General features: G+C 48.0%; 1 protein-coding gene across 2 annotated transcripts in view; it reads left to right on the top strand.

Annotated features, from left to right (window-relative positions):
- The window catches only part of GCN1 (GCN1 activator of EIF2AK4), a 1158386-nt gene that overhangs the window by 148158 nt on the left and 983467 nt on the right, over nucleotides 1-26761 (top strand). For both annotated transcript variants that reach the window (XM_069215038.1, XM_069215039.1), the window contains exon 12: nucleotides 1307-1357. In XM_069215038.1, coding sequence (XP_069071139.1) covers nucleotides 1307-1357 — 51 coding nt within the window. The remainder of the gene's footprint in view (nucleotides 1-1306; nucleotides 1358-26761) is intronic.

The following is a 26761-nucleotide window of genomic DNA, read 5'->3' as shown; positions in this document are numbered from 1 at the left end:
TACCTCCCCCCAGGAACTGTGAAAATTGCACTAAGTGTCCACTTTTAAAACAGCTTATTGTGTTTTATGTAAAAAGTATACATGCTAATAAAATGATTCAAAGTTCCTAAAGTACTTACCTGCAATACCTTTCAAATGAGATATTCCATGTAAAATTTTAACCTGTGGTTCTTAAAATAAACTAGGAAAATATATTTTTCTATAACAAAACCTATTGGCTGGATTTGTCTCTGAGTGTGTGTTCCTCATTTATTTCCTGTGTGTATGTACAACAAATGCTTAACACTACTCCTTTGATAAGCCTACTGCTCGACCACACTACCACAAAATAGAGCATTAGTATTATCTCTTTTTGCCACTATCTTACCTCTAAGGGGAACCCTTGGACTCTGTGCATGCTATTCCTTACTTTGAAATAGCACATACAGAGCCAACATCCTACAATTGCCAAGCTATTTTGGTTTAGAAAAGGCTTTTTTAAGGAGAGCAGTGGCCACCATGAAAGAGAGGACCAAGAAGACTACTCGTGGAGTTAATGAGCACTTGATAGTTCTGCGTAGGAGAGTAGCAGTTTCTGGTGTTAAATGTTTAGGTAGGCTGCCGGTTAGCTACGTTGAGACCAGGAACTTTGTAGATTCTTCACATCAGAGGATAAAAGCTATGAAGACCAGGTAAGTCTTTACCTGTGGAGGTAGCAAATGGATTGACGGGGGACAACATTATTCAAAACAGTGGCTCTAATTGTCTCTTCCTTATTATGAAGAAACTTTGCAAGGCATTCACAGAGAGCTGGGTACTGTTAAGTTGTTGTTTCTATTGCCATTCTAGTGGTCAATTCAGAAATAAATTTGAAGGTATACTTAGAGCTATTGGTTAATAGTTTATCATGTAGAATCTTGTTCATTTAGTACCTAAAAGAAAGGTATATGCCTTCCTTAGTCAGTTCTCCACATTCCTGCTTCAGACCTCCAGATTCAGCTCGGGTGTAATCCATCAATTGTCAATATGAATGTCGACTTAGACCAAAATATTATGTTTCTCTGTCACAGTGAATGTCTATAGGCAAAGCCTTATACCTTGATTGGTTGCCACTGCCATTCTATATTCCCCTTCATATCTTCACTTTATCATCTTTTCACTTAACTATCTCTAATATTGCTGTTCTTACTTTAAAACCCTCATGTGCCATACTTGTCCTTTGCTTCAGTTTCTTTGTCCTTTTCCTCATCAATATATGTTGTGGTTCTCTAGACGTAACCAGTGCCTTTTGTTTTTCAGCTTGTAATAATGCAAATCTCTCTTACAGGTTCAGAGGGAAAGTTGACAGCTGTTGCCCAGAAGATGAGCGTTCTTTCAGGTGAGAGGTTGCTTCTGCTCTTGAAGCAAAACAGATGGGATGGTGAGCTTGATGGAGCACAGCAAATGCTCCTGCAAGATCTTCATTGTAGTTAAACACTTTATTGTTGTCACTAGGAAGCTGATCTTTGATGCTTTCTGTAAGGAAATGCCTCCTTGGCATGGTTGCCCCCTGACTTTTTGCCTTTGCTGATGCTATGTTTACAATTGAAAGTGTGCTGAGGCCTGCTAACCAGGCCCCAGCACCAGTGTTCTTTCCCTAACCTGTACTTTTGTATCCACAATTGGCAGACCCTGGCATCCAGATAAGTCCCTTGTAACTGGTACTTCTAGTACCAAGGGCCCTGATGCCAAGGAAGGTCTCTAAGGGCTGCAGCATGTCTTATGCCACCCTGGAGACCTCTCACTCAGCACAGACACCCTGCTTGCCAGCTTGTGTGTACTAGTGAGGACAAAACGAGCAAGTCGACATGGCACTCCCCTCAGGGTGCCATGCCAGCCTCTCACTGCCTATGCAGTATAGGTAAGACACCCCTCTAGCAGGCCTTACAGCCCTAAGGCAGGGTGCACTATACCATGGGTGAGGGTACCAGTGCATGAGCATGGTACCCCTACAGTGTCTAAACAAACCCTTAGACATTGTAAGTGCAGGGTAGCCATAAGAGTATATGGTCTGGGAGTCTGTCAAACACGAACTCCACAGCACCATAATGGCTACACTGAAAACTGGGAAGTTTGGTATCAAACTTCTCAGCACAATAAATGCACACTGATGCCAGTGTACATTTTATTGAAAACTACACCACAGAGGGCACCTTAGAGGTGCCCCCTGAAACTTAACCGACTATCTGTGTAGGCTGACTAGTTTTAGCAGCCTGCCACAAACCGAGACATGTTGCTGGCCCCATGGGGAGAGTGCCTTTGTCACTCTGAGGCCAGTAACAAAGCCTGCACTGGGTGGAGATGCTAACACCTCTCCCAGGCAGGAATTGTCACACCTGGCGGTGAGCCTCAAAGGCTCACCTCCTTTGTGCCAACCCAGCAGGACACTCCAGCTAGTGGAGTTGCCCGCCCCCTCCGGCCAGGCCCCACTTTTGGCGGCAAGGCCGGAGAAAATAATGAGAAAAACAAGGAGGAGTCACTGGCCAGTCAGGACAGCCCCTAAGGTGTCCTGAGCTGAAGTGACTCTAACTTTTAGAAATCCTCCATCTTGCAGATGGAGGATTCCCCCAATAGGGTTAGGATTGTGGCCCCCTCCCCTTGGGAGGAGGCACAAAGAGGGTGTACCTACCCTCAGGGCTAGTAGCCATTGGCTACTAACCCCCCAGACCTAAACACGCCCTTAAATTTAGTATTTAAGGGCTACCCTGAACCCTAGAAAATTAGATTCCTGCAACTACAAGAAGAAGGACTGCCTAGCTGAAAACCCCTGCAGAGGAAGACCAGAAGACGACAACTGCCTTGGCTCCAGAAACTCACCGGCCTGTCTCCTGCCTTCCAAAGATCCTGCTCCAGCGACGCCTTCCAAAGGGACCAGCGACCTCGACATCCTCTGAGGACTGCCCCTGCTTCGAAAAGACAAGAAACTCCCGAGGACAGCGGACCTGCTCCAAGGAAAGCTGCAACTTTGTTTCCAGCAGCTTTGAAAGAACCCTGCAAGCTCCCCGCAAGAAGCGTGAGACTTGCAACACTGCACCCGGCGACCCCGACTCGGCTGGTGGCGATCCAACACCTCAGGAGGGACCCCAGGACTACTCTGATACTGTGAGTACCAAAACCTGTCCCCCCTGAGCCCCCACAGCGCCGCCTGCAGAGGGAATCCCGAGGCTTCCCCTGACCGCGACTCTTTGAACCTAAAGTCCCGACGCCTGGGAGAGACCCTGCACCCGCAGCCCCCAGGACCTGAAGGACCGGACTTTCACTGGAGAAGTGACCCCCAGGAGTCCCTCTCCCTTGCCCAAGTGGAGGTTTCCCCGAGGAATCCCCCCCTTGCCTGCCTGCAGCGCTGAAGAGATCCCGAGATCTCTCATAGACTAACATTGCGAACCCGACGCCTGTTCCTACACTGCACCCGGCCGCCCCCGCGCTGCTGAGGGTGAAATTTCTGTGTGGACTTGTGTCCCCCCCGGTGCCCTACAAAACCCCCCTGGTCTGCCCTCCGAAGACGCGGGTACTTACCTGCAAGCAGACCGGAACCGGGGCACCCCCCTTCTCTCCATTCTAGCCTATGTGTTTTGGGCACCACTTTGAACTCTGCACCTGACCGGCCCTGAGCTGCTGGTGTGGTGACTTTGGGGTTGCTCTGAACCCCCAACGGTGGGCTACCTTGGACCAAGAACTGAACCCTGTAAGTGTCGTACTTACCTGGTAAAACTAACAAAAACTTACCTCCCCCAGGAACTGTGAAAATTGCACTGTGTCCACTTTTAAAACAGCTATTTGTCAATAACTTGTAAAGTATACATGCAATTTTTATGATTTGAAGTTCCTAAAGTACTTACCTGCAATACCTTTCGAATGAGATATTACATGTAGAATTTGAACCTGTGGTTCTTAAAATAAACTAAGAAAAGATATTTTTCTATACAAAAACCTATTGGCTGGATTTGTCTCTGAGTGTGTGTACCTCATTTATTGTCTATGTGTATGTACAACAAATGCTTAACACTACTCCTTGGATAAGCCTACTGCTCGACCACACTACCACAAAATAGAGCATTTGTATTATCTATTTTTACCACTATTTTACCTCTAAGGGGAACCCTTGGACTCTGTGCATGCTATTCCTTACTTTGAAATAGCACATACAGAGCCAACTTCCTACACTTTCTTAATTACAGTGAGTTACTCTGCTCCTACATATAAACCTAATTTGTGCAACTGCCAACTTCATACACAGCTAGCTTACTGAGTATTTGTTATTTCTAGTGGCCTTCTTCTGAAATCTTCTGAAGTTTTACTTCTATGTTTGGGTCTCCAAATTAGCTCTTTCACTGCTGATTGCACGGAAGCCTAGATCAGACCTCCCCACCAATAACTTCCTTTTTTTCTCTAACATTTACTACTTGATGTCGCAGTTTAATTGTTTCTCGGGTGACTGGTATTGTCATGTAAGTTGATGGACTGATCCTTGTAAGGTAGATAATCGCGCAGGTGCTGAATAGAAGAGCAGATTTTAAATGGATCCACCATCATCTTTTTAAGTTCCTTTTTAAGTGTATTAATCAAATTCTGTCAGTATACGCACAGTGCACGTCAGCAACGTGTGAACATATCAGCAGGTCCTCACAAGGAAAGCTAATTTATTCACCTTATATTTGAAAAAAGTAAATTGGAAAGCAAGATGAGCTACGTAGAAAACTGTGTTTCTCACAGTGTAGATTTTTTTTGTATAATTAAATATTATGGCTCATAAACATAACAAATAAAAAGACTGATTGAATTCATTTTATGACGATTCTAATCCGTCCTCCAATCTATAAACCCTATACAGTTAAAAGGGGGCCTGAGGGCTAACTGTGTAGAACCACGTGTTGAAAATGACATATTTTGTGTAATGTGTCACCCAGATTTTGGCCTAGTCTGCTTTGTTGTCCTTAGAACTGTGCACGTTACCCCGGCTTACCAGTAGTAAAAAGTGTCTGTGCTCCCCCTTTAAACATGGCAAAATTAGCTTATTCCTGATTGCACATACAACTTGCCTGTAAGTACCTGATATGTGTTGTAGAAAGTGCACCCTGGGCCTGGAAGTTATTGCTGCTTGTGGTTCCACTACAGTGGCAGTGCAGGCATGGCTACAGGCACATCCTGTGTAGCCTGATTCTGCAGTGTAAAACCTGCAGTGCAACCTTTTAAAATAACTTTTTGATATGTAAAAACCTCCATTTAAAATACTATATTAGTAAGCTACCCATACGTAAGCATTATAGTACACAAGGTGGTGGGGTGCAAGGTATTTAAAAGCATAAGTAGAACATTAACATTGTCATATACCTACAGTAACAAGGCCCAAAAAGGTATTTTGACCGAGACAGACCTAGCTGCCCTATGTAGAAAACCAGGGTGCAAATTAAAACACTAATACTGGTGTCTTTGAAAATGTACCTGCTAGAAACATAATTAAACTATGATAGCTATTAAATACCGGGTCTGTAGCGCCACATGTAGCACTTGGGGCACATTTGAAAATGAAAAGAAGATTATTCGGAGACAATTCATGTGTATCCTCGGTCTGGTTGTTGAAGCGCCCTACATTTTCCCTACCAGACGTCTCTGGGTTTGTTGTGGATACAATGCCTGCTTTAAACTGAATTTTAGTGTTGGATGTAGGACACTGCGATTATCATAGTTCACTCCCCTCTCCTACCCCCTGTGTAGGAAAGCACCCTTTTTGGCATGATTAGCCCCCACTTTTTGCCTGGTACTTGAGGTAATTTCTACCGTTAGTGCACTGGGTCCCTGGTAAGCAGGTCCTCAGTGCCAGAGCTTTTTCCCAAAACTGCACAGTTGTTTTACTCAATTGGCACACTGTTTAGCACCCACTGTAAGTTCCTAGTTAATGGTACCCCTGGTACCCTGGGGCCTCTGTATTAAGGAAGGTTCCCAAGGGCTGCAGCACTAGTTGTGCCAACTCCAGGGACACCTCACCAAACCCACATAGGGCTGCCTTTGCAGACTGCATGTGTTGGTGCAGGTCAAAATTAAAAACACGACGTATCACACACCACTGCACTCGCACTCCCCTGCCGCTGCATGTGTCAGGTATAAGTCATCCCTAAAGCAGGGTGCATCCTGACACCTATGAGGGCAAATTTGCATGAGCATGTATGCTCCTGCTGTGACTGTCAATTCTTTATATTAAGTGAACAGGGATGCCATTTTAAATGCATGTGCTGGACACTGGTCACTATGAGATTCCCAGCTACATGATGGCTTCTCTGAATATAGGGGTGTTTGGTATTAAATATCTCAGATTTATAAACCCTCACTGATTCCAGTATGGGATCTATTAATAACTGCACCCAGAGGGCACCTTACAGGTGCCCCCTGAAATTAGACCAGCTATTAGTGTGTTGACTGACGGGTCCTGACCAGCGCAGCCCCCTTAGACACGGTTCTGACCCTAAACCACCCCCCCCCTGGCCACCCAAGGTTTTGAGTACCAGAGACAAAAGCCTACACTGGGCAGGGGGTGTTATCACCTCACCCAGGCAGAATGGACATTCAGGGCAGGGAGCTTTAAAGACCTAGGCGCCTTTGTAATACAACCCAGGTCTCTTCAGATGGCGAAGATGACCAACTCCACTTTTGGCAGTAGTAACAGGCAGGAACATTAGGCAGATTAGAAGGTGTGCCCACTTCATGCGGGTCCCACCCCTAAGGTGGACGAGCTGAAGTGAACGCCACCTTTTAAATTCCTTCACCTTTGTTTAGAAGTAATTGGGGGGCACTGAGGTCAGGGTTATGCCCACTTCCCAGTGGAAGTGGTCATTAAAAGGGTGTAGTCAACCTAAAGGTGGTCAGCCCTTTGGCTACCACCTGGCACTCCCTGTAACAACCTTAAATTGAGTATTTAGGTGTCACCCTAGAACTCAGATCCTGACAACCTACGAAGAAAAGGACACAGAGGAGTCTCACCTGCAGAAGAGGAAAAGAAGCAGCAGCTGAACTGGTACCAGCCCCACCAGCCTGCCTGCTGACCTCGACGAACTCTTCCCAAAAAGACAACTCGTGCTGCGGCTGAGCTTCCAGAAGTTTGAGGACTCCCTGCCTTCCACAAAGAGTGACTGCAGTGAGCAGCGGATCTTCTGTGCAACAAATTCCGGGGAAGGACTCTGCAGCCTCCAGAATAGCAAAGACCTGCAACCCTAAGTGACCACTGCACCTGACGTCCATAACCTGAGATGGAGCAATCTAACTGTGCCAGCAAGGTACCCTGTTGTTCTCCTCCATGTTGTGTGTAGCTCTCCACCCCTGTCCCTGGTTAGAGAAAACCTGACACCTCCAGCAGTCCTAGCACCTGTCTCCCATGACCCAATCTGACCATTGACAACTGGATCTAGAATGGACCCAGCTGTTGGCCTTTTTCAGACATCCTGTGAGTCTCGTAGTACTTCTGCTGAGATCCTGGGGGCTTTAGAAGTGACTCCTGTAGTTAGTTGAGACTTAAGTCACTGAAGGGCTGATTTAGAGTTTAGCAGGGAGTATACACCATCCCTGCTGTGACTGATTACCCTCTCCTTCAAACTGAAGCTCTGCCCACCTGTAAATCAGGTATTTTAGCCTACTCTGGCCCAGATACTGATGTAATCCTCTGACAGCCTGACGGAGTACAGGTTATTGGAGTTTTGGACATTCGACTGCCCACCCAGTTTAGAGTAAGCAATTTAATGGCCAGTTTTCACTCTCCCTTACTGCCATGAAAAATCAGGCGGTAAGGGACAGCAAAAACTGTAAAATGACCGCAATACCATGGTAGACGACTCCCATGATGTGGGACTCTTTAATTCTTGATCCAAAAATCAACAACAAGTTAAAGGTTTGGCACTTTTAACTCATTGACAGTACCCACTGTGATGACGGTTCCTGCCCATTTTAAGAGCTGCCCTCGGAGCTGATAGACATCTCTAAAAGTGTATGATGAATACTCCATCAGAGTGAGTGATTAGTTCACTGTGCCGTCCTGACAGAGTAAAGCCCATCTTATGCACTGTAAATCAAGCCATAGGTCAGAAGGTAAAATCTTTGAAGAGGATAAATCTGAGTACTGCATCCAACCCGTGTGCCAATGTGGCCAGCCTCAAATTCTGCATGGGTTCTGATGTATGTTGATAATTGACTGCCATTGGTACTTCAGGCTTCTTGGCTCTATTCCTACACAAAAATTTAAAAAAATCATATCTCTGGTTCCTCTTATTGGATTCTTTCATTTTTGACTCGTAAATGTTACTGTAGTTTTTTAATATGGTTTGGAATTTGTGTTGCTTTATGTTTTTACTTTGTTACTGTTTTGGTAGTGCATAAATACTTTTCCCATTGTCCTGCATTAAGCCTGTCTGTTCTGTGCCATAGGGACCATGGGGTTCAGCTCAGGTTAATTTGTCATTTGAGGGTTCACTCAGACAAGAATTGTTTATTCGTTGAGGTGAGCTGTAGTCCATCTCAACTAATCCAATTTCTTACATCATGCTTATATCATTGCAGTTGATATTGAAAACTAGTTGAGAGGGCCCTTTGTAATGATGCATTTGAACATTGGCTTTTACTTAACCGCTTAGCTGCTGGGCCTCCCCCTCAGTCCTGTAACCTTTTTTTCATATAAGCTATCCACGCCAAATTTGCATCCTTTTTTCCCAACATCCTGGTATTATAAAGATACCCACAGTTTATGGGTTCCCCTGGAGGAGACTGCGAAATTAGGCAAAATACAGCTAAAATGTGTGTTTTTTTTTATTGGGGGGGGGGGGGGGGTGTTGAAACAGTGCTGCAGAACAAAGCATCTGTTTTTTCCCTGTAAATGGGACCAACGAAGGGTTTGCAGTGCCAAAATCACCATCTTCCCAGCTTTCAGGAACAGGCAAACTTGAATCAGAAAATCAAATTTTTCAACAGAGATTTGGTTGGCATTTTACTGGGACATACCACATTTTTACTATTTTTTGTGTGCTTTCAGCCTATTTTCAGGTAGTGATAGAAATGGGTGTGAAACCAATGGTGGATCCCGGACAGCTAAACATTTCTGGAAAGAAGGCAACATTCTGAAATCAGCAAGGGGTCATTTGTGTAGATCCTTTAAGGTTTTCCTATAGAAAGTAACAGTTGAGAGCCACATGGTGTCGGCGTAGCTGCGAGGCTCACAAGCCCTGCCCACTACGAGCCAAGCACACAGACGCAGCCGCTGCGGATCGGCCGCAACAATGATCGTGCTCTACCTAAGGGGAACAAGGGGGTAGGAGCCCCCCCCCGTGTCCGATCGACACCGCTTCTGCTACCCGAGGGGAAAGACGAGGCAGCAGCGGCGCTCAGGAAGAAGACGCCGAGCGCCGCAGGGGGAAAGGACAAAGAAATTCTTTGAAAAGAACGCCCGGGAGTCAGCGAACCCGCGCGGGAGTCCCAGGAGACCTAGGCTGTTTGGCTGTGCTGGGAGGCCGGAGCAGAGGCACCATACCGCAGCGAGGGGAGTGTGTTTTGGCTGTCTTTACACATACTCAGAGGAGAAGAGGGTGAGAGGAGCCCTGGGTATTCCTCAGACTTTTAAACCGACTACTCAGGGAAACCTGCAGCAGCAACCAGGTATTGGTAGGAGGACAAAAAAAAAAAAAAAAAAAAAATGAAAGTTCTCTGACGAGGGGTATTGCAACCAACTTGCCCCCTATTTAAAAAAAAAAAAAAAAAACGGTTAAATCGGCGAGAGAATGTGTTAAGAAACTTTTCAATATTGATTAAGACGCCGATTTTCTTCTTGTCAAGTAAAAAAAAATACGGACTATTTAGGCAAAGGGACAAAAACTTTAACAGTTGATACTGTCTATATCGCCTGATGCTATTTGATATTGCCTTTTTACATGGCTGGAAAGAAGAGGAGGGGGGGGTTAAGGGGTGGAGAAAAAAAAAGGGGGCATAAAAGGAGAACTAAAAGATTCAGGGGCACTAATGGTGTTGGGTGCACAAGCCGATCCAACTTGCGCCTATATACCCCCTCACGGCCTTTGAGGAGTTTGATTAAGCGAGCAATATCGGATGCGCTAACGGCAGCGGCTGGAGTAATAGGACTCATTAGGCTGGTATCCTACGAGTTAAAAGGTAAGATAGTGGTAAAAAGAGATAATACTAATGCTCTATTTTGTGGTAGTGTGGTCGAGCAGTAGGCTTATCAAAGGAGTAGTGTAAAGAAATGGCTCCCTGTTGCAGTTACCCCCCACTTTTTGCCTGATACTGATGCTGACTTGACTGAGAAGTGTGCTGGGACCCTGCTAACCAGGCCCCAGCACCAGTGTTCTTTCACCTAAAATGTACCATTGTTTCCACAATTGGCACAACCCTGGCACCTAGCTAAGTCCCTTGTAATTGGTACCAAGGGCCCTGATGCCAGGGAAGGTCTCTAAGGGCTGCAGCATGTCTAATGCCACCCTAGGGACCCCTCACTCAGCACAGACACACTGCTTGCCAGCTTGTGTGTGCTGGTGGGGAGGAAATGACTAAGTCGACATGGCACTCCTCTCAGGGTGCCATGCCAACCTCCCACTGCCTGTGGCATAGGTAAGTCACCCCTCTAGTAGGCCTTACAGCCCTAAGGCGCTATACCACAGGTGAGGGCATATGTGCATGAGCACTATGCCCCTACAGTGTCTAAGCAAAACCTTAGACATTGTAAGTGCAGGGTAGCCATCAGAGTATATGGGCTGGGAGTCTGTCAAAAACGAACTCCACAGCTCCATAATGGCTACACTGAGTACTGGGAAGTTTAGTATCAAACTTCTCAGAATAATAAACCCACACTGATGCCAGTGTTGGATTTATTAAAAAATGCACACACAGAGCATCTTAGAGATGCCCCCTGTATTTTACCCAATTGTTCAGTGCAGGACTGACTGGTCTGTCCCAGCCTGCTGCTGAGAGACGAGTTTCTGACCTCATGCGGTGAGAGCCTTTGTGCCCTCTGAGGACAGAAACAAAGCCTGCTCTGGGTGGAGGTGCTTCACACCTCCCCCTGCAGGAACTGTAACACCTAGCAGTGAGCTTCAAAGGCTCAAGCTTCGTGTTGCAATGCCCCAGGGCACTCCAGCTAGTGGAGATGCCCGCCCCCTGGACACAGCCCCCACTTTTGGCGGCAAGTCCAGGAGAGATAATGAGAAAAACAAGGAGGAGTCACTGGCCAGTCAGGACAGCCCCTAAGGTGTCCTGAGCTGAGGTGTGTAGGAAGTTGGCTCTGTATGTGCTATTTCAAAGTAAGGAATAGCATGCACAGAGTCCAAGGGTTCCCCTTAGAGGTAAAATAGTGGTAAAAATAGATAATACTAATGCTCTATTTTGTGGTAGTGTGGTCGAGCAGTAGGCTTATCCAAGGAGTAGTGTTAAGCATTTGTTGTACATACACAGACAATAAATGAGGTACACACACTCAGAGACAAATCCAGCCAATAGGTTTTTATATAGAAAAATATCTTTTCTTAGTTTATTTTAAGAACCACAGGTTCAAATTCTACATGTAATATCTCCTTCGAAAGGTATTGCAGGTAAGTACTTTAGGAACTTCAAATCATCAAAATTGCATGTATACTTTTCAAGTTATTCACAAATAGCTGTTTTAAAAGTGGACACTTAGTGCAATTTTCACAGTTCCTAGGGGAGGTAAGTATTTGTTAGGTTAACCAGGTAAGTAAGACACTTACAGGGCTTAGTTCTTGGTCCAAGGTAGCCCACCGTTGGGGGTTCAGAGCAACCCCAAAGTCACCACACCAGCAGCTCAGGGCCGGTCAGGTGCAGAGTTCAAAGTGGTGCCCAAAACGCATAGGCTAGAATGGAGAGAAGGGGGTGCCCCGGTTCCGGTCTGCTTGCAGGTAAGTACCCGCGTCTTCGGAGGGCAGACCAGGGGGGTTTTGTAGAGCACCGGGGGGGACACAAGCCCACACAGAAATTTCACCCTCAGCAGCGCGGGGGCGGCCGGGTGCAGTGTAGAAACAAGCGTCGGGTTTGTAATGGAAGTCAATGGGAGATCTAGGGATCTCTTCAGCGCTGCAGGCAGGCAAGGGGGGGGTTCCTCGGGGAAACCTCCACTTGATCAAGGGAGAGGGACTCCTGGGGGTCACTCCTCCAGTGAAAGTCCGGTCCTTCAGGTCCTGGGGGCTGCGGGTGCAGGGTCTCTCCCAGGTGTCGGGACTTAGGATTCAAAGAGTCGCGGTCAGGGGAAGCCTCGGGATTCCCTCTGCAGGCGGCGCTGTGGGGGCTCAGGGGGGACAGGTTTTTGTACTCACAGTCTTAGAGTAGTCCTGGGGTCCCTCCTGAGGTGTTGGATCGCCACCAGCCGAGTCGGGGTCGCCGGGTGCAGTGTTGCAAGTCTCACGCTTCTTGCGGGGAGCTTGCAGGGTTCTTTAAAGCTGCTGGAAACAAAGTTGCAGCCTTTCTTGGAGCAGGTCCGCTGTCCTCGGGAGTTTCTTGTCTTTTCGAAGCAGGGGCAGTCCTCGGAGGATGTCGAGGTCGCTGGTCCCTTTGGAAGGCGTCGCTGGAGCAGGATCTTTGGAAGGCAGGAGACAGGCCGGTGAGTTTCTGGAGCCAAGGCAGTTGTCGTCTTCTGGTCTTCCGCTGCAGGGGTTTTCAGCTAGGCAGTCCTTCTTGTAGTTGCAGGAATCTAATTTTCTAGGATTCAGGGTAGCCCTTAAATACTAAATTTAAGGGCGTGTTTAGGTCTGGGGGGTTAGTAGCCAATGGCTACTAGCCCTGAGGGTGGGTACACCCTCTTTGTGCCTCCTCCCAAGGGGAGGGGGTCACAATCCTAATCCTATTGGGGGAATCCTCCATCTGCAAGATGGAGGATTTCTAAAAGTTAGAGTCACTTCAGCTCAGGACACCTTAGGGGCTGTCCTGACTGGCCAGTGACTCCTCCTTGTTTTTCTCATTATTTTCTCCGGCCTTGCCGCCAAAAGTGGGGCCTGGCCGGAGGGGGCGGGCAACTCCACTAGCTGGAGTGTCCTGCTGGGTTGGCACAAAGGAGGTGAGCCTTTGAGGCTCACCGCCAGGTGTGACAATTCCTGCCTGGGGGAGGTATTAGCATCTCCACCCAGTGCAGGCTTTGTTACTGGCCTCAGAGTGACAAAGGCACTCTCCCCATGGGGCCAGCAACATGTCTCGGTTTGTGGCAGGCTGCTAAAACTAGTCAGCCTACACAGATAGTCGGTTAAGTTTCAGGGGGCACCTCTAAGGTGCCCTCTGGGGTGTATTTTACAATAAAATGTACACTGGCATCAGTGTGCATTTATTGTGCTGAGAAGTTTGATACCAAACTTCCCAGTTTTCAGTGTAGCCATTATGGTGCTGTGGAGTTCGTGTTTGACAAACTCCCAGACCATATACTCTTATGGCTACCCTGCACTTACAATGTCTAAGGTTTTGTTTAGACACTGTAGGGGTACCATGCTCATGCACTGGTACCCTCACCTATGGTATAGTGCACCCTGCCTTAGGGCTGTAAGGCCTGCTAGAGGGGTGTCTTACCTATACTGCATAGGCAGTGAGAGGCTGGCATGGCACCCTGAGGGGAGTGCCATGTCGACTTACTCGTTTTGTCCTCACTAGCACACACAAGCTGGCAAGCAGAGTGTCTGTGCTTAGTGAGAGGTCTCCAGGGTGGCATAAGACATGCTGCAGCCCTTAGAGACCTTCCTTGGCATCAGGGCCCTTGGTACTAGAAGTACCAGTTACAAGGGACTTATCTGGATGCCAGGGTCTGCCAATTGTGGATACAAAAGTACAGGTTAGGGAAAGAACACTGGTGCTGGGGCCTGGTTAGCAGGCCTCAGCACACTTTCAATTGTAAACATAGCATCAGCAAAGGCAAAAAGTCAGGGGGCAACCATGCCAAGGAGGCATTTCCTTACACAACCCCCCCCAAACGAAAGAGGATGAGACTAACCTTTCCCAAGAGAGTCTTCATTTTCTAAGTGGAAGAACCTGGAAAGGCCATCTGCATTGGCATGGGCAGTCCCAGGTCTGTGTTCCACTATAAAGTCCATTCCCTGTAGGGAGATGGACCACCTCAACAGTTTAGGATTTCCACCTTTCATTTGCATCAGCCATTTGAGAGGTCTGTGGTCAGTTTGAACTAGGAAGTGAGTCCCAAAGAGGTATGGTCTCAGCTTCTTCAGGGACCAAACCACAGCAAAGGCCTCCCTCTCAATGGCACTCCAACGCTGCTCCCTGGGGAGTAACCTCCTGCTAATGAAAGCAACAGGCTGGTCAAGGCCATCATCATTTGTTTGGGACAAAACTGCCCCTATCCCATGTTCAGAGGCATCAGTCTGCACAATGAACTGCTTAGAATAATCTGGAGCTTTTAGAACTGGTGCTGAGCACATTGCTTGTTTCAGGGTGTCAAAGGCCTGTTGGCATTCCACAGTCCAGTTCACTTTCTTGGGCATTTTCTTGGAGGTGAGTTCAGTGAGGGCTGTCACAATGGATCCATATTCCTTCACAAACCTCCTGTAATACCCAGTCAAGCCAAGGAATGCCCTGACTTGAGTCTGGGTTTTTGGAGCTACCCAGTCCAGAATAGTCTGGATCTTGGGTTGGAGTGGCTGAACTTGGCCTCCACCTACAAGGTGGCCCAAGTAAACCACAGTTCCCTGCCCTATCTGGCATTTGGATGCCTTGATAGAGAGGCCTGCAGATTGCAGAGCCTTCAAAACCTTCCTCAGGTGGACCAGGTGATCCTGCCAGGTGGAGCTAAAGACAGCAATATCATCAAGATAAGCTGTGCTAAAGGACTCCAAGCCAGCAAGGACTTGATTCACCAACCTTTGGAAGGTGTCAGGGGCATTCTTTAAACCAAAGGGCATGACAGTAAACTGATAATGCCCATCAGGTGTGGAGAATGCTGTTTTCTCTTTTGCTCCAGGTGCCATTTTTATTTGCCAGTAACCTGCTGTCAAGTCAAAGGTACTTAAGAATTTGGCAGCACCTAATTTGTCTATGAGCTCATCAGCTCTTGGAATTGGATGAGCATCTGTCTTGGTGACAGAATTGAGCCCTCTGTAGTCCACACAAAACCTCATCTCTTTCTTTCCATCTTTGGTGTGAGGTTTGGGGACTAAGACCACTGGGCTAGCCCAGGGGCTGTCAGAGCGCTCAATTACTCCCAATTCCAGCATCTTGTGGACTTCCACCTTGATGCTTTCCTTAACATGGTCAGACTGTCTAAAGATTTTGTTTTTGACAGGCATGCTGTCTCCTGTGTCCACATCATGGGTACACAGGTGTGTCTGACCAGGGGTTAAGGAGAAGAGTTCAGGAAACTGTTGTAGGACTCTCCTACAATCAGCTTGCTGTTGGCCAGAGAGGGTGTCTGAGTAGATCACTCCATCTACTGTGCCATCTTTTGGGTCTGATGACAGAAGATCAGGGAGAGGTTCACTCTCTGCCTCCTGATCCTCATCTGTTACCATCAACAGATTCACATCAGCCCTGTCATGGAAGAGCTTAAGGCGGTTCACATGGATCACCCTCTTGGGGCTCCTGCTTGTGCCCAGGTCCACCAGGTAGGTGACCTGACTCTTCCTTTCTAGCACTGGGTAAGGGCCTCTCCATTTGTCCTGGAGTGCCCTGGGAGCCACAGGCTCCAGAACCCAGACTTTCTGCCCTGGTTGGAACTCAACCAGTGCAGCCTTTTGGTCATACCAAAACTTCTGGAGCTGTTGGCTGGCCTCAAGGTTTTTGGTTGCCTTTTCCATGTACTCTGCCATTCTAGAGCGAAGGCCAAGTACATAGTCCACTATGTCTTGCTTAGGCTCATGGAGAGGTCTCTCCCAGCCTTCTTTAACAAGAGCAAGTGGTCCTCTTACAGGATGACCAAACAGAAGTTCAAAGGGTGAGAATCCTACTCCCTTCTGTGGCACCTCTCTGTAAGCGAAAAGCAGACATGGCAAGAGGACATCCCATCTCCTTTTGAGTTTTTCTGGGAGCCCCATGATCATGCCTTTTAATGTCTTGTTGAATCTCTCAACCAAGCCATTAGTTTGTGGATGATATGGTGTAGTGAATTTATAAGTCACTCCACACTCATTCCACATGTGCTTTAGGTATGCTGACATGAAGTTGGTACCTCTGTCAGACACCACCTCCTTAGGGAAACCCACTCTGGTAAAGATACCAATGAGGGCCTTGGCTACTGCAGGGGCAGTAGTCGACCTAAGGGGAATAGCTTCAGGATACCTGGTAGCATGATCCACTACTACCAGGATATACATATTTCCTGAGGCTGTGGGAGGTTCTAGTGGACCCACTATGTCCACACCCACTCTTTCAAAGGGAACCCCCACCACTGGAAGTGGAATGAGGGGGGCCTTTGGATGCCCACCTGTCTTACCACTGGCTTGACAGGTGGGGCAGGAGAGGCAAAACTCCTTAACCATGTTGGACATATTGGGCCAGTAGAAGTGGTTGACTAACCTCTCCCACGTCTTGGTTTGTCCCAAATGTCCAGCAAGGGGAATGTCATGGGCCAATGTTAGGATGAACTTCCTGAACAGCTGAGGCACTACCACTCTCCTAGTGGCACCAGGTTTGGGGTCTCTGGCCTCAGTGTACAGGAGTCCATCTTCCCAATAGACCCTATGCGTTCCATTTTTCTTGCCTTTGGACTCTTCAGCAGCTTGCTGCCTAAGGCCTTCAAGAGAGGGACAGGTTTCTTGTCCCTTACACAGCTCCTCCCTTGAGGGTCCCCCTGGGCCTAAGAGCTCAACCTGATAAGGTTCAAGCTCCAAAGGCTCAGTTCCCTCAGAGGGCAGAACTTCTTCCTGAGAAGAGAGGTTCCCTTTCTTTTGCTGTGTTGCAGTTGGTTTCCCAACTGACTTTCCTGTTCTCTTGGTAGGCTGGGCCATTTTTCCAGACTCCAGCTCTACTTTTTCACCCTGTGCCTTGCATTGGGCTCTTGTTTTCACACACACCAGTTCAGGGATACCCAGCATTGCTGCATGGGTTTTTAGTTCTACCTCAGCCCATGCTGAGGACTCCAGGTCATTTCCAAGCAGACAGTCCACTGGGATATTTGAGGAGACCACCACCTGTTTCAGGCCATTGACCCCTCCCCATTCTAAAGTAACCATTGCCATGGGATGTACTTTTCTCTGATTGTCAGCGTTGGTGACTGTGTAAGTTTTTCCAGTCAGGTATTGGCCAGGGGAAACCAGTTTCTCTGTCACCATGGTGACACTGGCACCTGTATCCCTCAGGCCCTCTATTCTAGTCCCATTAATTAAGAGTTGCTGTCTGTATTTTTGCATGTTAGGCGGCCAGACAGCTAGTGTGGCTAAATCCACCCCACCCTCAGAAACTAGAGTAGCTTCAGTGTGGACCCTGATTTGCTCTGGGCACACTGTTGATCCCACTTGGAGACTAGCCATACCAGTGTTACCTGGATGGGAGTTTGGAGTGGAACCTTTCTTGGGACAGGCCTTGTCTCCAGTTTGGTGTCCATGCTGTTTACAGCTATGACACCAGGCCTTTTTGGGATCAAAGTTTTTACCCTTGTACCCATTGTTTTGTGAAGAGGCTCTGGGCCCACCCTCCTGTGCAGGTTTTTGGGGGCCTGTAGAAGACTCTTTACTATTTTTAGTTTTGGTTGTCTCATCACCCTTCCCCTGGGGAGTCTTTGTGACCCCTTTCTTTTGGTCACCCCCTGTTGAAGTCTTGGACACCCTTGTCTTGACCCAATGGTCCGCCTTCTTTCCCAATTCTTGGGGAGAAATTGGTCCTAGGTCTACCAGATGCTGATGCAGTTTATCATTGAAACAATTACTTAACAGGTGTTCTTTCACAAATAAATTGTACAGCCCATCATAATTACTTACACCACTGCCTTGAATCCAACCATCTAGTGTTTTCACTGAGTAGTCTACAAAGTCAACCCAGGTCTGGCTCGAGGATTTTTGAGCCCCCCTGAATCTAATCCTATACTCCTCAGTGGAGAATCCAAAGCCCTCAATCAGGGTACCCTTCATGAGGTCATAAGATTCTGCATCTTGTCCAGAGAGTGTGAGGAGTCTATCCCTACACTTTCCTGTGAACATTTCCCAAAGGAGAGCACCCCAGTGAGATCTGTTCACTTTTCTGGTTACACAAGCCCTCTCAAAAGCTGTGAACCATTTGGTGATGTCATCACCATCTTCATATTTAGTTACAATCCCTTTAGGGATTTTCAACATGTCAGGAGAATCTCTGACCCTATTTATGTTGCTGCCACCATTGATGGGTCCTAGGCCCATCTCTTGTCTTTCCCTCTCTATGGCTAGGATCTGTCTTTCCAAAGCCAATCTTTTGGCCATCCTGGCTAACTGGATGTCCTCTTCACTGGGGTTATCCTCAGTGATTTCAGAGGTGTTGGTCTCTCCTGTGAGGGAACCAGCATCTCTGACTATTATTTTTGGAGTCAGGGTTTGAGGGACCCTGTTCTCCCTAGATAGGACTGGTAGGGGGGAATTTTCCTCCAAGTCACTATCCTCTTCCTCTGAGTTGCCACCCTCAGAGGGGTTGGCCTTTTCAAACTCTGCCAAAAGCTCCTGGAGCTGTATTTTGGTAGGTTTGGGGCCCATTGTTATTTTCTTTATTTTACAGAGTGACCTTAGCTCCCTCATCTTAAGATGGAGGTAAGGTGTGGTGTCGAGTGTCCCCACAGTCACATCTGTGCTAGACATTTTGTTTCTAAAAGTTGGAATATTTTTTAAGAATCTACAACTGGTTCTAGAATCTAATTTCAAACTTTTAACAAACTTTTAAACTCTAAAAGACAATGCTAAACAGGGACTTAACACACAAGGCCCTAGCAGGACTTTTAAGAATTTAGAAAAATTTCAAATTGCAAAAATGAATTTCTAATGACAATTTTGGAATTTGTCGTGTGATCAGGTATTGGCTGAGTAGTCCAGCAAATGCAAAGTCTTGTACCCCACCGCTGATCCACCAATGTAGGAAGTTGGCTCTGTATGTGCTATTTCAAAGTAAGGAATAGCATGCACAGAGTCCAAGGGTTCGCCTTAGAGGTAAAATAGTGGTAAAAATAGATAATACTAATGCTCTATTTTGTGGTAGTGTGGTCGAGCAGTAGGCTTATCCAAGGAGTAGTGTTAAGCATTTGTTGTACATACACAGACAATAAATGAGGTACACACACTCAGAGACAAATCCAGCCAATAGGTTTTTATATAGAAAAATATCTTTTCTTAGTTTATTTTAAGAACCACAGGTTCAAATTCTACATGTAATATCTCCTTCGAAAGGTATTGCAGGTAAGTACTTTAGGAACTTCAAATCATCAAAATTGCATGTATACTTTTCAAGTTATTCACAAATAGCTGTTTTAAAAGTGGACACTTAGTGCAATTTTCACAGTTCCTAGGGGAGGTAAGTATTTGTTAGGTTAACCAGGTAAGTAAGACACTTACAGGGCTTAGTTCTTGGTCCAAGGTAGCCCACCGTTGGGGGTTCAGAGCAACCCCAAAGTCACCACACCAGCAGCTCAGGGCCGGTCAGGTGCAGAGTTCAAAGTGGTGCCCAAAACGCATAGGCTAGAATGGAGAGAAGGGGGTGCCCCGGTTCCGGTCTGCTTGCAGGTAAGTACCCGCGTCTTCGGAGGGCAGACCAGGGGGGTTTTGTAGAGCACCGGGGGGGACACAAGCCCACACAGAAATTTCACCCTCAGCAGCGCGGGGGCGGCCGGGTGCAGTGTAGAAACAAGCGTCGGGTTTGTAATGGAAGTCAATGGGAGATCTAGGGATCTCTTCAGCGCTGCAGGCAGGCAAGGGGGGGGTTCCTCGGGGAAACCTCCACTTGATCAAGGGAGAGGGACTCCTGGGGGTCACTTCTCCAGTGAAAGTCCGGTCCTTCAGGTCCTGGGGGCTGCGGGTGCAGGGTCTCTCCCAGGTGTCGGGACTTAGGATTCAAAGAGTCGCGGTCAGGGGAAGCCTCGGGATTCCCTCTGCAGGCGGCGCTGTGGGGGCTCAGGGGGGACAGGTTTTTGTACTCACAGTCTTAGAGTAGTCCTGGGGTCCCTCCTGAGGTGTTGGATCGCCACCAGCCGAGTCGGGGTCGCCGGGTGCAGTGTTGCAAGTCTCACGCTTCTTGCGGGGAGCTTGCAGGGTTCTTTAAAGCTGCTGGAAACAAAGTTGCAGCCTTTCTTGGAGCAGGACCGCTGTCCTCGGGAGTTTCTTGTCTTTTCGAAGCAGGGGCAGTCCTCAGAGGATGTCGAGGTCGCTGGTCCCTTTGGAAGGCGTCGCTGGAGCAGGATCTTTGGAAGGCAGGAGACAGGCCGGTGAGTTTCTGGAGCCAAGGCAGTTGTCGTCTTCTGGTCTTCCGCTGCAGGGGTTTTCAGCTAGGCAGTCCTTCTTCTTGTAGTTGCAGGAATCTAATTTTCTAGGGTTCAGGGTAGCCCTTAAATACTAAATTTAAGGGCGTGTTTAGGTCTGGGGGGTTAGTAGCCAATGGCTACTAGCCCTGAGGGTGGGTACACCCTCTTTGTGCCTCCTCCCAAGGGGAGGGGGTCACAATCCTAACCCTATTGGGGGAATCCTCCATCTGCAAGATGGAGGATTTCTAAAAGTTAGAGTCACTTCAGCTCAGGACACCTTAGGGGCTGTCCTGACTGGCCAGTGACTCCTCCTTGTTTTTCTCATTATTTTCTCCGGCCTTGCCGCCAAAAGTGGGGCCTGGCCGGAGGGGGCGGGCAACTCCACTAGCTGGAGTGTCCTGCTGGGTTGGCACAAAGGAGGTGAGCCTTTGAGGCTCACCGCCAGGTGTGACAATTCCTGCCTGGGGGAGGTATTAGCATCTCCACCCAGTGCAGGCTTTGTTACTGGCCTCAGAGTGACAAAGGCACTCTCCCCATGGGGCCAGCAACATGTCTCGGTTTGTGGCAGGCTGCTAAAACTAGTCAGCCTACACAGATAGTCGGTTAAGTTTCAGGGGGCACCTCTAAGGTGCCCTCTGGGGTGTATTTTACAATAAAATGTACACTGGCATCAGTGTGCATTTATTGTGCTGAGAAGTTTGATACCAAACTTCCCAGTTTTCAGTGTAGCCATTATGGTGCTGTGGAGTTCGTGTTTGACAAACTCCCAGACCATATACTCTTATGGCTACCCTGCACTTACAATGTCTAAGGTTTTGTTTAGACACTGTAGGGGTACCATGCTCATGCACTGGTACCCTCACCTATGGTATAGTGCACCCTGCCTTAGGGCTGTAAGGCCTGCTAGAGGGGTGTCTTACCTATACTGCATAGGCAGTGAGAGGCTGGCATGGCACCCTGAGGGGAGTGCCATGTCGACTTACTCGTTTTGTCCTCACTAGCACACACAAGCTGGCAAGCAGAGTGTCTGTGCTTAGTGAGAGGTCTCCAGGGTGGCATAAGACATGCTGCAGCCCTTAGAGACCTTCCTTGGCATCAGGGCCCTTGGTACTAGAAGTACCAGTTACAAGGGACTTATCTGCATGCCAGGGTCTGCCAATTGTGGATACAAAAGTACAGGTTAGGGAAAGAACACTGGTGCTGGGGCCTGGTTAGCAGGCCTCAGCACACTTTCAATTGTAAACATAGCATCAGCAAAGGCAAAAAGTCAGGGGGCAACCATGCCAAGGAGGCATTTCCTTACAAGGTGACTCTGACTTTTAGAAATCCTCCATCTTGTAGAAGGAGGATTCCCCCCATAGGATTAGGGATGTGACCCCCTCCCCTTGGGAGGAGGCACAAAGAGGGTGTACCCACCCTCAGGGCTAGTAGCCATTGGCTACTAACCCCCCAGACCTAAACACGCCCTTAAATTTAGTATTTAAGGGCTCCCCTGAACCTAAGAATTTAGATTCCTGCAACTTACCGAAGAAGAAGACTGCTGAGCTGAAAACCCCTGCAGAAGAAGAAAGAAGACACCAACTGCTTTGGCCCCAGTCCTACCAACACCTCAGGGAGGACCCTCCGGCGACTCCGAGACTGTGAGTAACCAAAGTTGTCCCCCCGAGCCCCCACAGCGACGCCTGCAGAGGGAATCCCGAGGCTCCCCCTGACTGCGACTGCCTGAACTCCATTTCCCGACGGCTGGAAAAGACCCTGCACCCGCAGCCCCCAGCACCTAAAGGAACGGAACTCCTGTGCAGGAGTGACCCCCAGGAGGCCCTCTCCCTTGTCCAGGTGGTGGCTACCCCGAGGAGCCCCCTCCTTGCCTGCCTGCAACACTGAAGAGATCCCTTGATCTCTCATTGAAAACCATTGGAAACCCGACGCGTGTTTGCACACTGCACCCGGCCGCCCCCGCGCTGCTGAGGGTGTACTTTTTGTGCTGACGTGTCCCCCCCGGTGCCCTACAAAACCCCCCTGGTCAGCCCTCCGAAGACGCGGGTACTTACCTGCTGGCAGACCGGAACCGGGGCACCCCCTTCTCTCCATTGAAGCCTATTTGTTTTGGGCACCTCTTTGACCTCTGCACCTGACCGGCCCTGAGCTGCTGGTGTGGTAACTTTGGGGTTGCTCTGAACCCCCAACGGTGGGCTACCTTGGACCCAAACCTGAGACTTGTAAGTGATTTACTTACCTGACAAAACTAACAATACTTTACCTCCCCCAGGAACTGTGAAAATTGCACTGTGTCCACTTTTAAAACAGCTTATTGTGTTTTATTTAAAAAGTATACATGCTAATGTAATGATTCAAAGTTCCTAAAGTACTTACCTGCAATACCTTTCAAATGAGATATTACATGTAGAATTTGAACCTGTGGTTCTTAAAATAAACTAAGAAAATATATTCTTCTATATAAAAACCTATTGGCCTGGAAGTGTCTCTGAGTGTGTGTTCCTCATTTATTGCCTGTGTGTATGTACAACAAATGCTTAACACTACTCCTTTGATAAGCCTACTGCTCGACCACACTACCACAAAATAGAGCATTAGTATTATCTCTTTTTGCCACTATCTTACCTCTAAGGGGAACCCTTGGACTCTGTGCATACTATTCCTTACTTTGAAATAGTGCATACAGAGCCAACTTCCTACATTGGTGGATCAGCGATGGGGTACAAGACTTTGCATTTGCTGGACTACTCAGCCAATACCTGATCACACGACAAATTCCAAAAATTGTCATTAGAAATTGCAAAAATCAATTTGAAATTTTTCTAAATTCTTAAAAGACCTGCTAGGGCCTTGTGTTAATCCCTGTTAGCATTTCCTTTTAGAGTTTAAAAGTTTGGTAAAAGTTTGAATTGGATCCTAGAACTAGTTTTAGTTTCTTAAAAAGTATTCCAACTTTTAGAAGCATAATGTCTAATACAGATGTGAATGTGGTGGAACTCGACACCACACCTTACCTCCATCTACAGATGAGAGAGCTAAGGTCACTCTTTAAACTAAAGAAAATAGCAATGGGCTCCAGACCTTCCAAACTACAGCTCCAGGAGCTGTTGGCAGAGTTTGAAAGAGCCAACCCCTCTGAGGATGGCAACACAGAGGATGAGTATAGTGACTTGGAGGATGATTCCCCCCCACCAGTCCTATCTAGGGAGGACAGGGCCTCTCAAGCCCTGACTCCACAAATCATAGTCAGAGATGCTGGTTCCCTCACAGGAGGGACCAACCTCTCTGAAATCACTGAGGATAACTCCAGTGAAGAGGACATCCAGTTAGCCAGGATGGCCAAAAGATTGGCTTTGGAAAGACAGATCCTAGCCATAGAAAGGGAAAGACAAGAGATGGGCCTAGGACCCATCAATGGTGGCAGCAACATAAATAGGGTCAGAGATTCTCCTGACATGTTGAAAATCCCTAAAGGGATTGTAACTAAATATGAAGATGGTGATTACATCACCAAATGGTTCACAGCTTTTGAGAGGGCTTGTGTAACCAGAAAAGTGAACAAATCTCACTGGGGTGCTCTCCTTTGGGAAATGTTCACAGGAAAGTGTAGGGATAGACTCCTCACACTCTCTGGAAAAGATGCGGAATCTTATGACCTCATGAAGGGTACCCTGATTGAGGGCTTTGGATTCTCCACTGAGGAGTATAGAATTAGATTCAGGGGGGCTCAAAAATCCTTGAGCCAGACCTGGGTTTATTTTGTAGACTACTCAGTGAAAACACTGGATGGTTGGGTAACTGGAAATGAAGTGCATGACTATGTTGGGCTTTATAATTTGTTTATGAAAGAACACATTTTAAGTAACTGCTTCAATGAAAAGTTGCATCAGTATCTGGTAGACCTAGGACCAATTTCTCCCCAAGAATTGGGAAGGAAGGCGGACCATTGGGTCAAGACTAGGGTAACCAAAACTTCCACTGGGGGTGACCAAAAGAATGGGGTTCCAAAACCTACTCAGGAGAAAGTGGGTGACACTAGAAACAAAGAAAAAGAGTCCTCTGTAGGCCCCCAAAAACCAGACCAGGTGGGTGGGCCCCGGGACACAACCCAAAACAAAGGTGGGTACCAGGGTAAGAACTGGGATGCCACTAAGGCATGGTGCCATAACTGTAGACAGACAGGGCACCACACCAAGGACACTTCTTGTCCCAAAAACAAACCCCCTAGCAAAATCCCAGGGGTGACCAGTGTAGCCATTGGGGATGACTCCTCAGATGAGGAGGTCTTCATAGCCTTCAACTGGAAAAAGGGCCCAACAGGTGAGTTTGAGATTCCAGAGGGAAGTAGACACTTCCACCACCTACTGGTGAATGGAATCCCAGCCACTGCCCTGAGAGACACTTGTGCCAGTCACACTATTGTGCATGACAGGCTGGTGTTCTCAAACCAGTACATCCCAGGTGAGATGGCCAGAGTAAGAGTTAGCCCAGACAGGGTCACTGATAGGCCTGTGGCTTTTGTGCCCATAGAAGTGGGTGGGACTTTTAGCTGGAGAAGGGTGGTAGTCAGTACAGACCTCCCCCTTGATTGTCTCCTTGGAAATGACTACCCAGAGGTTAGTCGGAGCCTAAGAGAGGAACTGGTCCAGTGCCAGTCCTCTCCCAAGGACTCTGGAGGTGCTACCCCTGCAGTAACTACAAGTAGGCCCCAGAAGAAAAAGAAAGGAAAACAGAGTAGGAAAGGTGGTCAACCTTTAGCCAAGGTTCCAGCAAGCCAAGGAGATTCTGCTCCAGTAGGGGAGCACTCCAAAAGTGGCTCTGATAAAGTCCAACCTGACCCACAAGAAGTCCTGGCTAGTCAGGCAACTGTTAAGCCTGAGTGGGTGGCTCCTCAGCTAACAGAAGAAAGAGTGGAAGAAGGGTGTTTACTACAAGATGTGGTAACCCCCCACTCTAATACAGCAGACAGGTACCCTGAACCCAAAGAAGCCTGTAACATAGCCCCTTCCCTTGTAGGTGAAGAGCTAGAGGTGTGGTTCTGGGCACTGACAGCTGTCCGTGGCCTCTGCTGGGTGTTAGCCTTTATGGCTGCACTATCCTTGGCATGGTGGTCTGACCCCATGCCAAATAGCAATTTAGGGCCCCTGACCCTGTTGGTCATGGTGGGGTTACTCCAGCTCTGGGTAACCTCTTTGGGTAAGCTAGGGGTGACCCTGGATAAGATTAGCAGAGGTGGATACCTCTAACCCCAAAATAGAGAGAATGGGTGGAGACATTAAAGACACAGACAAGCGGCAATTCAGACTAGGTCCTATCACTGTGGAAGTGGGTCAGTTCCCCAGAGGGAATGAAACAAACCAGCCTATTTCCTCTACTCTTCCTCGCCTGACAGACTAGGAAGACTCTCCCAGCTTTGGCTGAATCTCCTGGCCTGTGGGCTGGGGGGGGGGCTTGTGTAAAGAAATGGCTCCCTGTTGCATTTACCCCCCACTTTCTGCCTGATACTGATGCTGACTTGACTGAGAAGTGTGCTGGGACCCTGCTAACCAGGCCCCAGCACCAGTGTTCTTTCACCTAAAATGTACCATTGTTTCCACAATTGGCACAACCCTGGCACCTAGGTAAGTCCCTTGTAACTGGTACCCCTGGTACCAAGGGCCCTGATGTCAGGGAAGGTCTCTAAGGGCTGCAGCATGTCTTATGCCACCCTAGGGACCCCTCACTCAGCACAGACACACTGCATGCCAGCTTGTGTGTGCTGGTGGGGAGGAAATGACTAAGTCGACATGGCACTCCGCTCAGGGTGCCATGCCAACCTCCCACTGCCTGTGGCATAGGTAAGTCACCCCTCTAGTAGGCCTTACAGCCCTAAGGCAGGGTGCACTATACCACAGGTGAGGGCATATGTGCATGAGCACTATGCCCCTACAGTGTCTAAGCAAAACCTTAGACATTGTAAGTGCAGGGTAGCCATAAGAGTATATGGGCTGTGAGTCTGTCAAAAACGAACTCCACAGCTCCATAATGGCTACACTGAATACTGGGAAGTTTAGTATCAAACTTCTCAGAAGAATAAACCCACACTGATGCCAGTGTTGGATTTATTAAAAAATGCACACAGAGAGCATCTTAGAGATGCCCCCTGTATTTTACCCAATTGTTCAGTGCAGGACTGACTGGTCTGTGCCAGCCTGCTGCTGAGAGACGAGTTTCTGACCTCATGCGGTGAGAGCCGTTGTGCCCTCTGAGGACAGAAACAAAGCCTGCTCTGGGTGGAGGTGCTTCACACCTCCCCCCTGCAGGAACTGTAACACCTAGCAGTGAGCTTCAAAGGCTCAAGCTTCGTGTTGCAATGCG

This window comes from Pleurodeles waltl, chromosome 11 (assembly GCF_031143425.1).
Source record: "Pleurodeles waltl isolate 20211129_DDA chromosome 11, aPleWal1.hap1.20221129, whole genome shotgun sequence".
NCBI lineage: Eukaryota > Metazoa > Chordata > Amphibia > Caudata > Salamandridae > Pleurodeles > Pleurodeles waltl.
The sequence above is the reverse complement of the archived record's forward strand: the minus strand, read 5'-3'. Positions and strand labels throughout refer to the sequence as shown.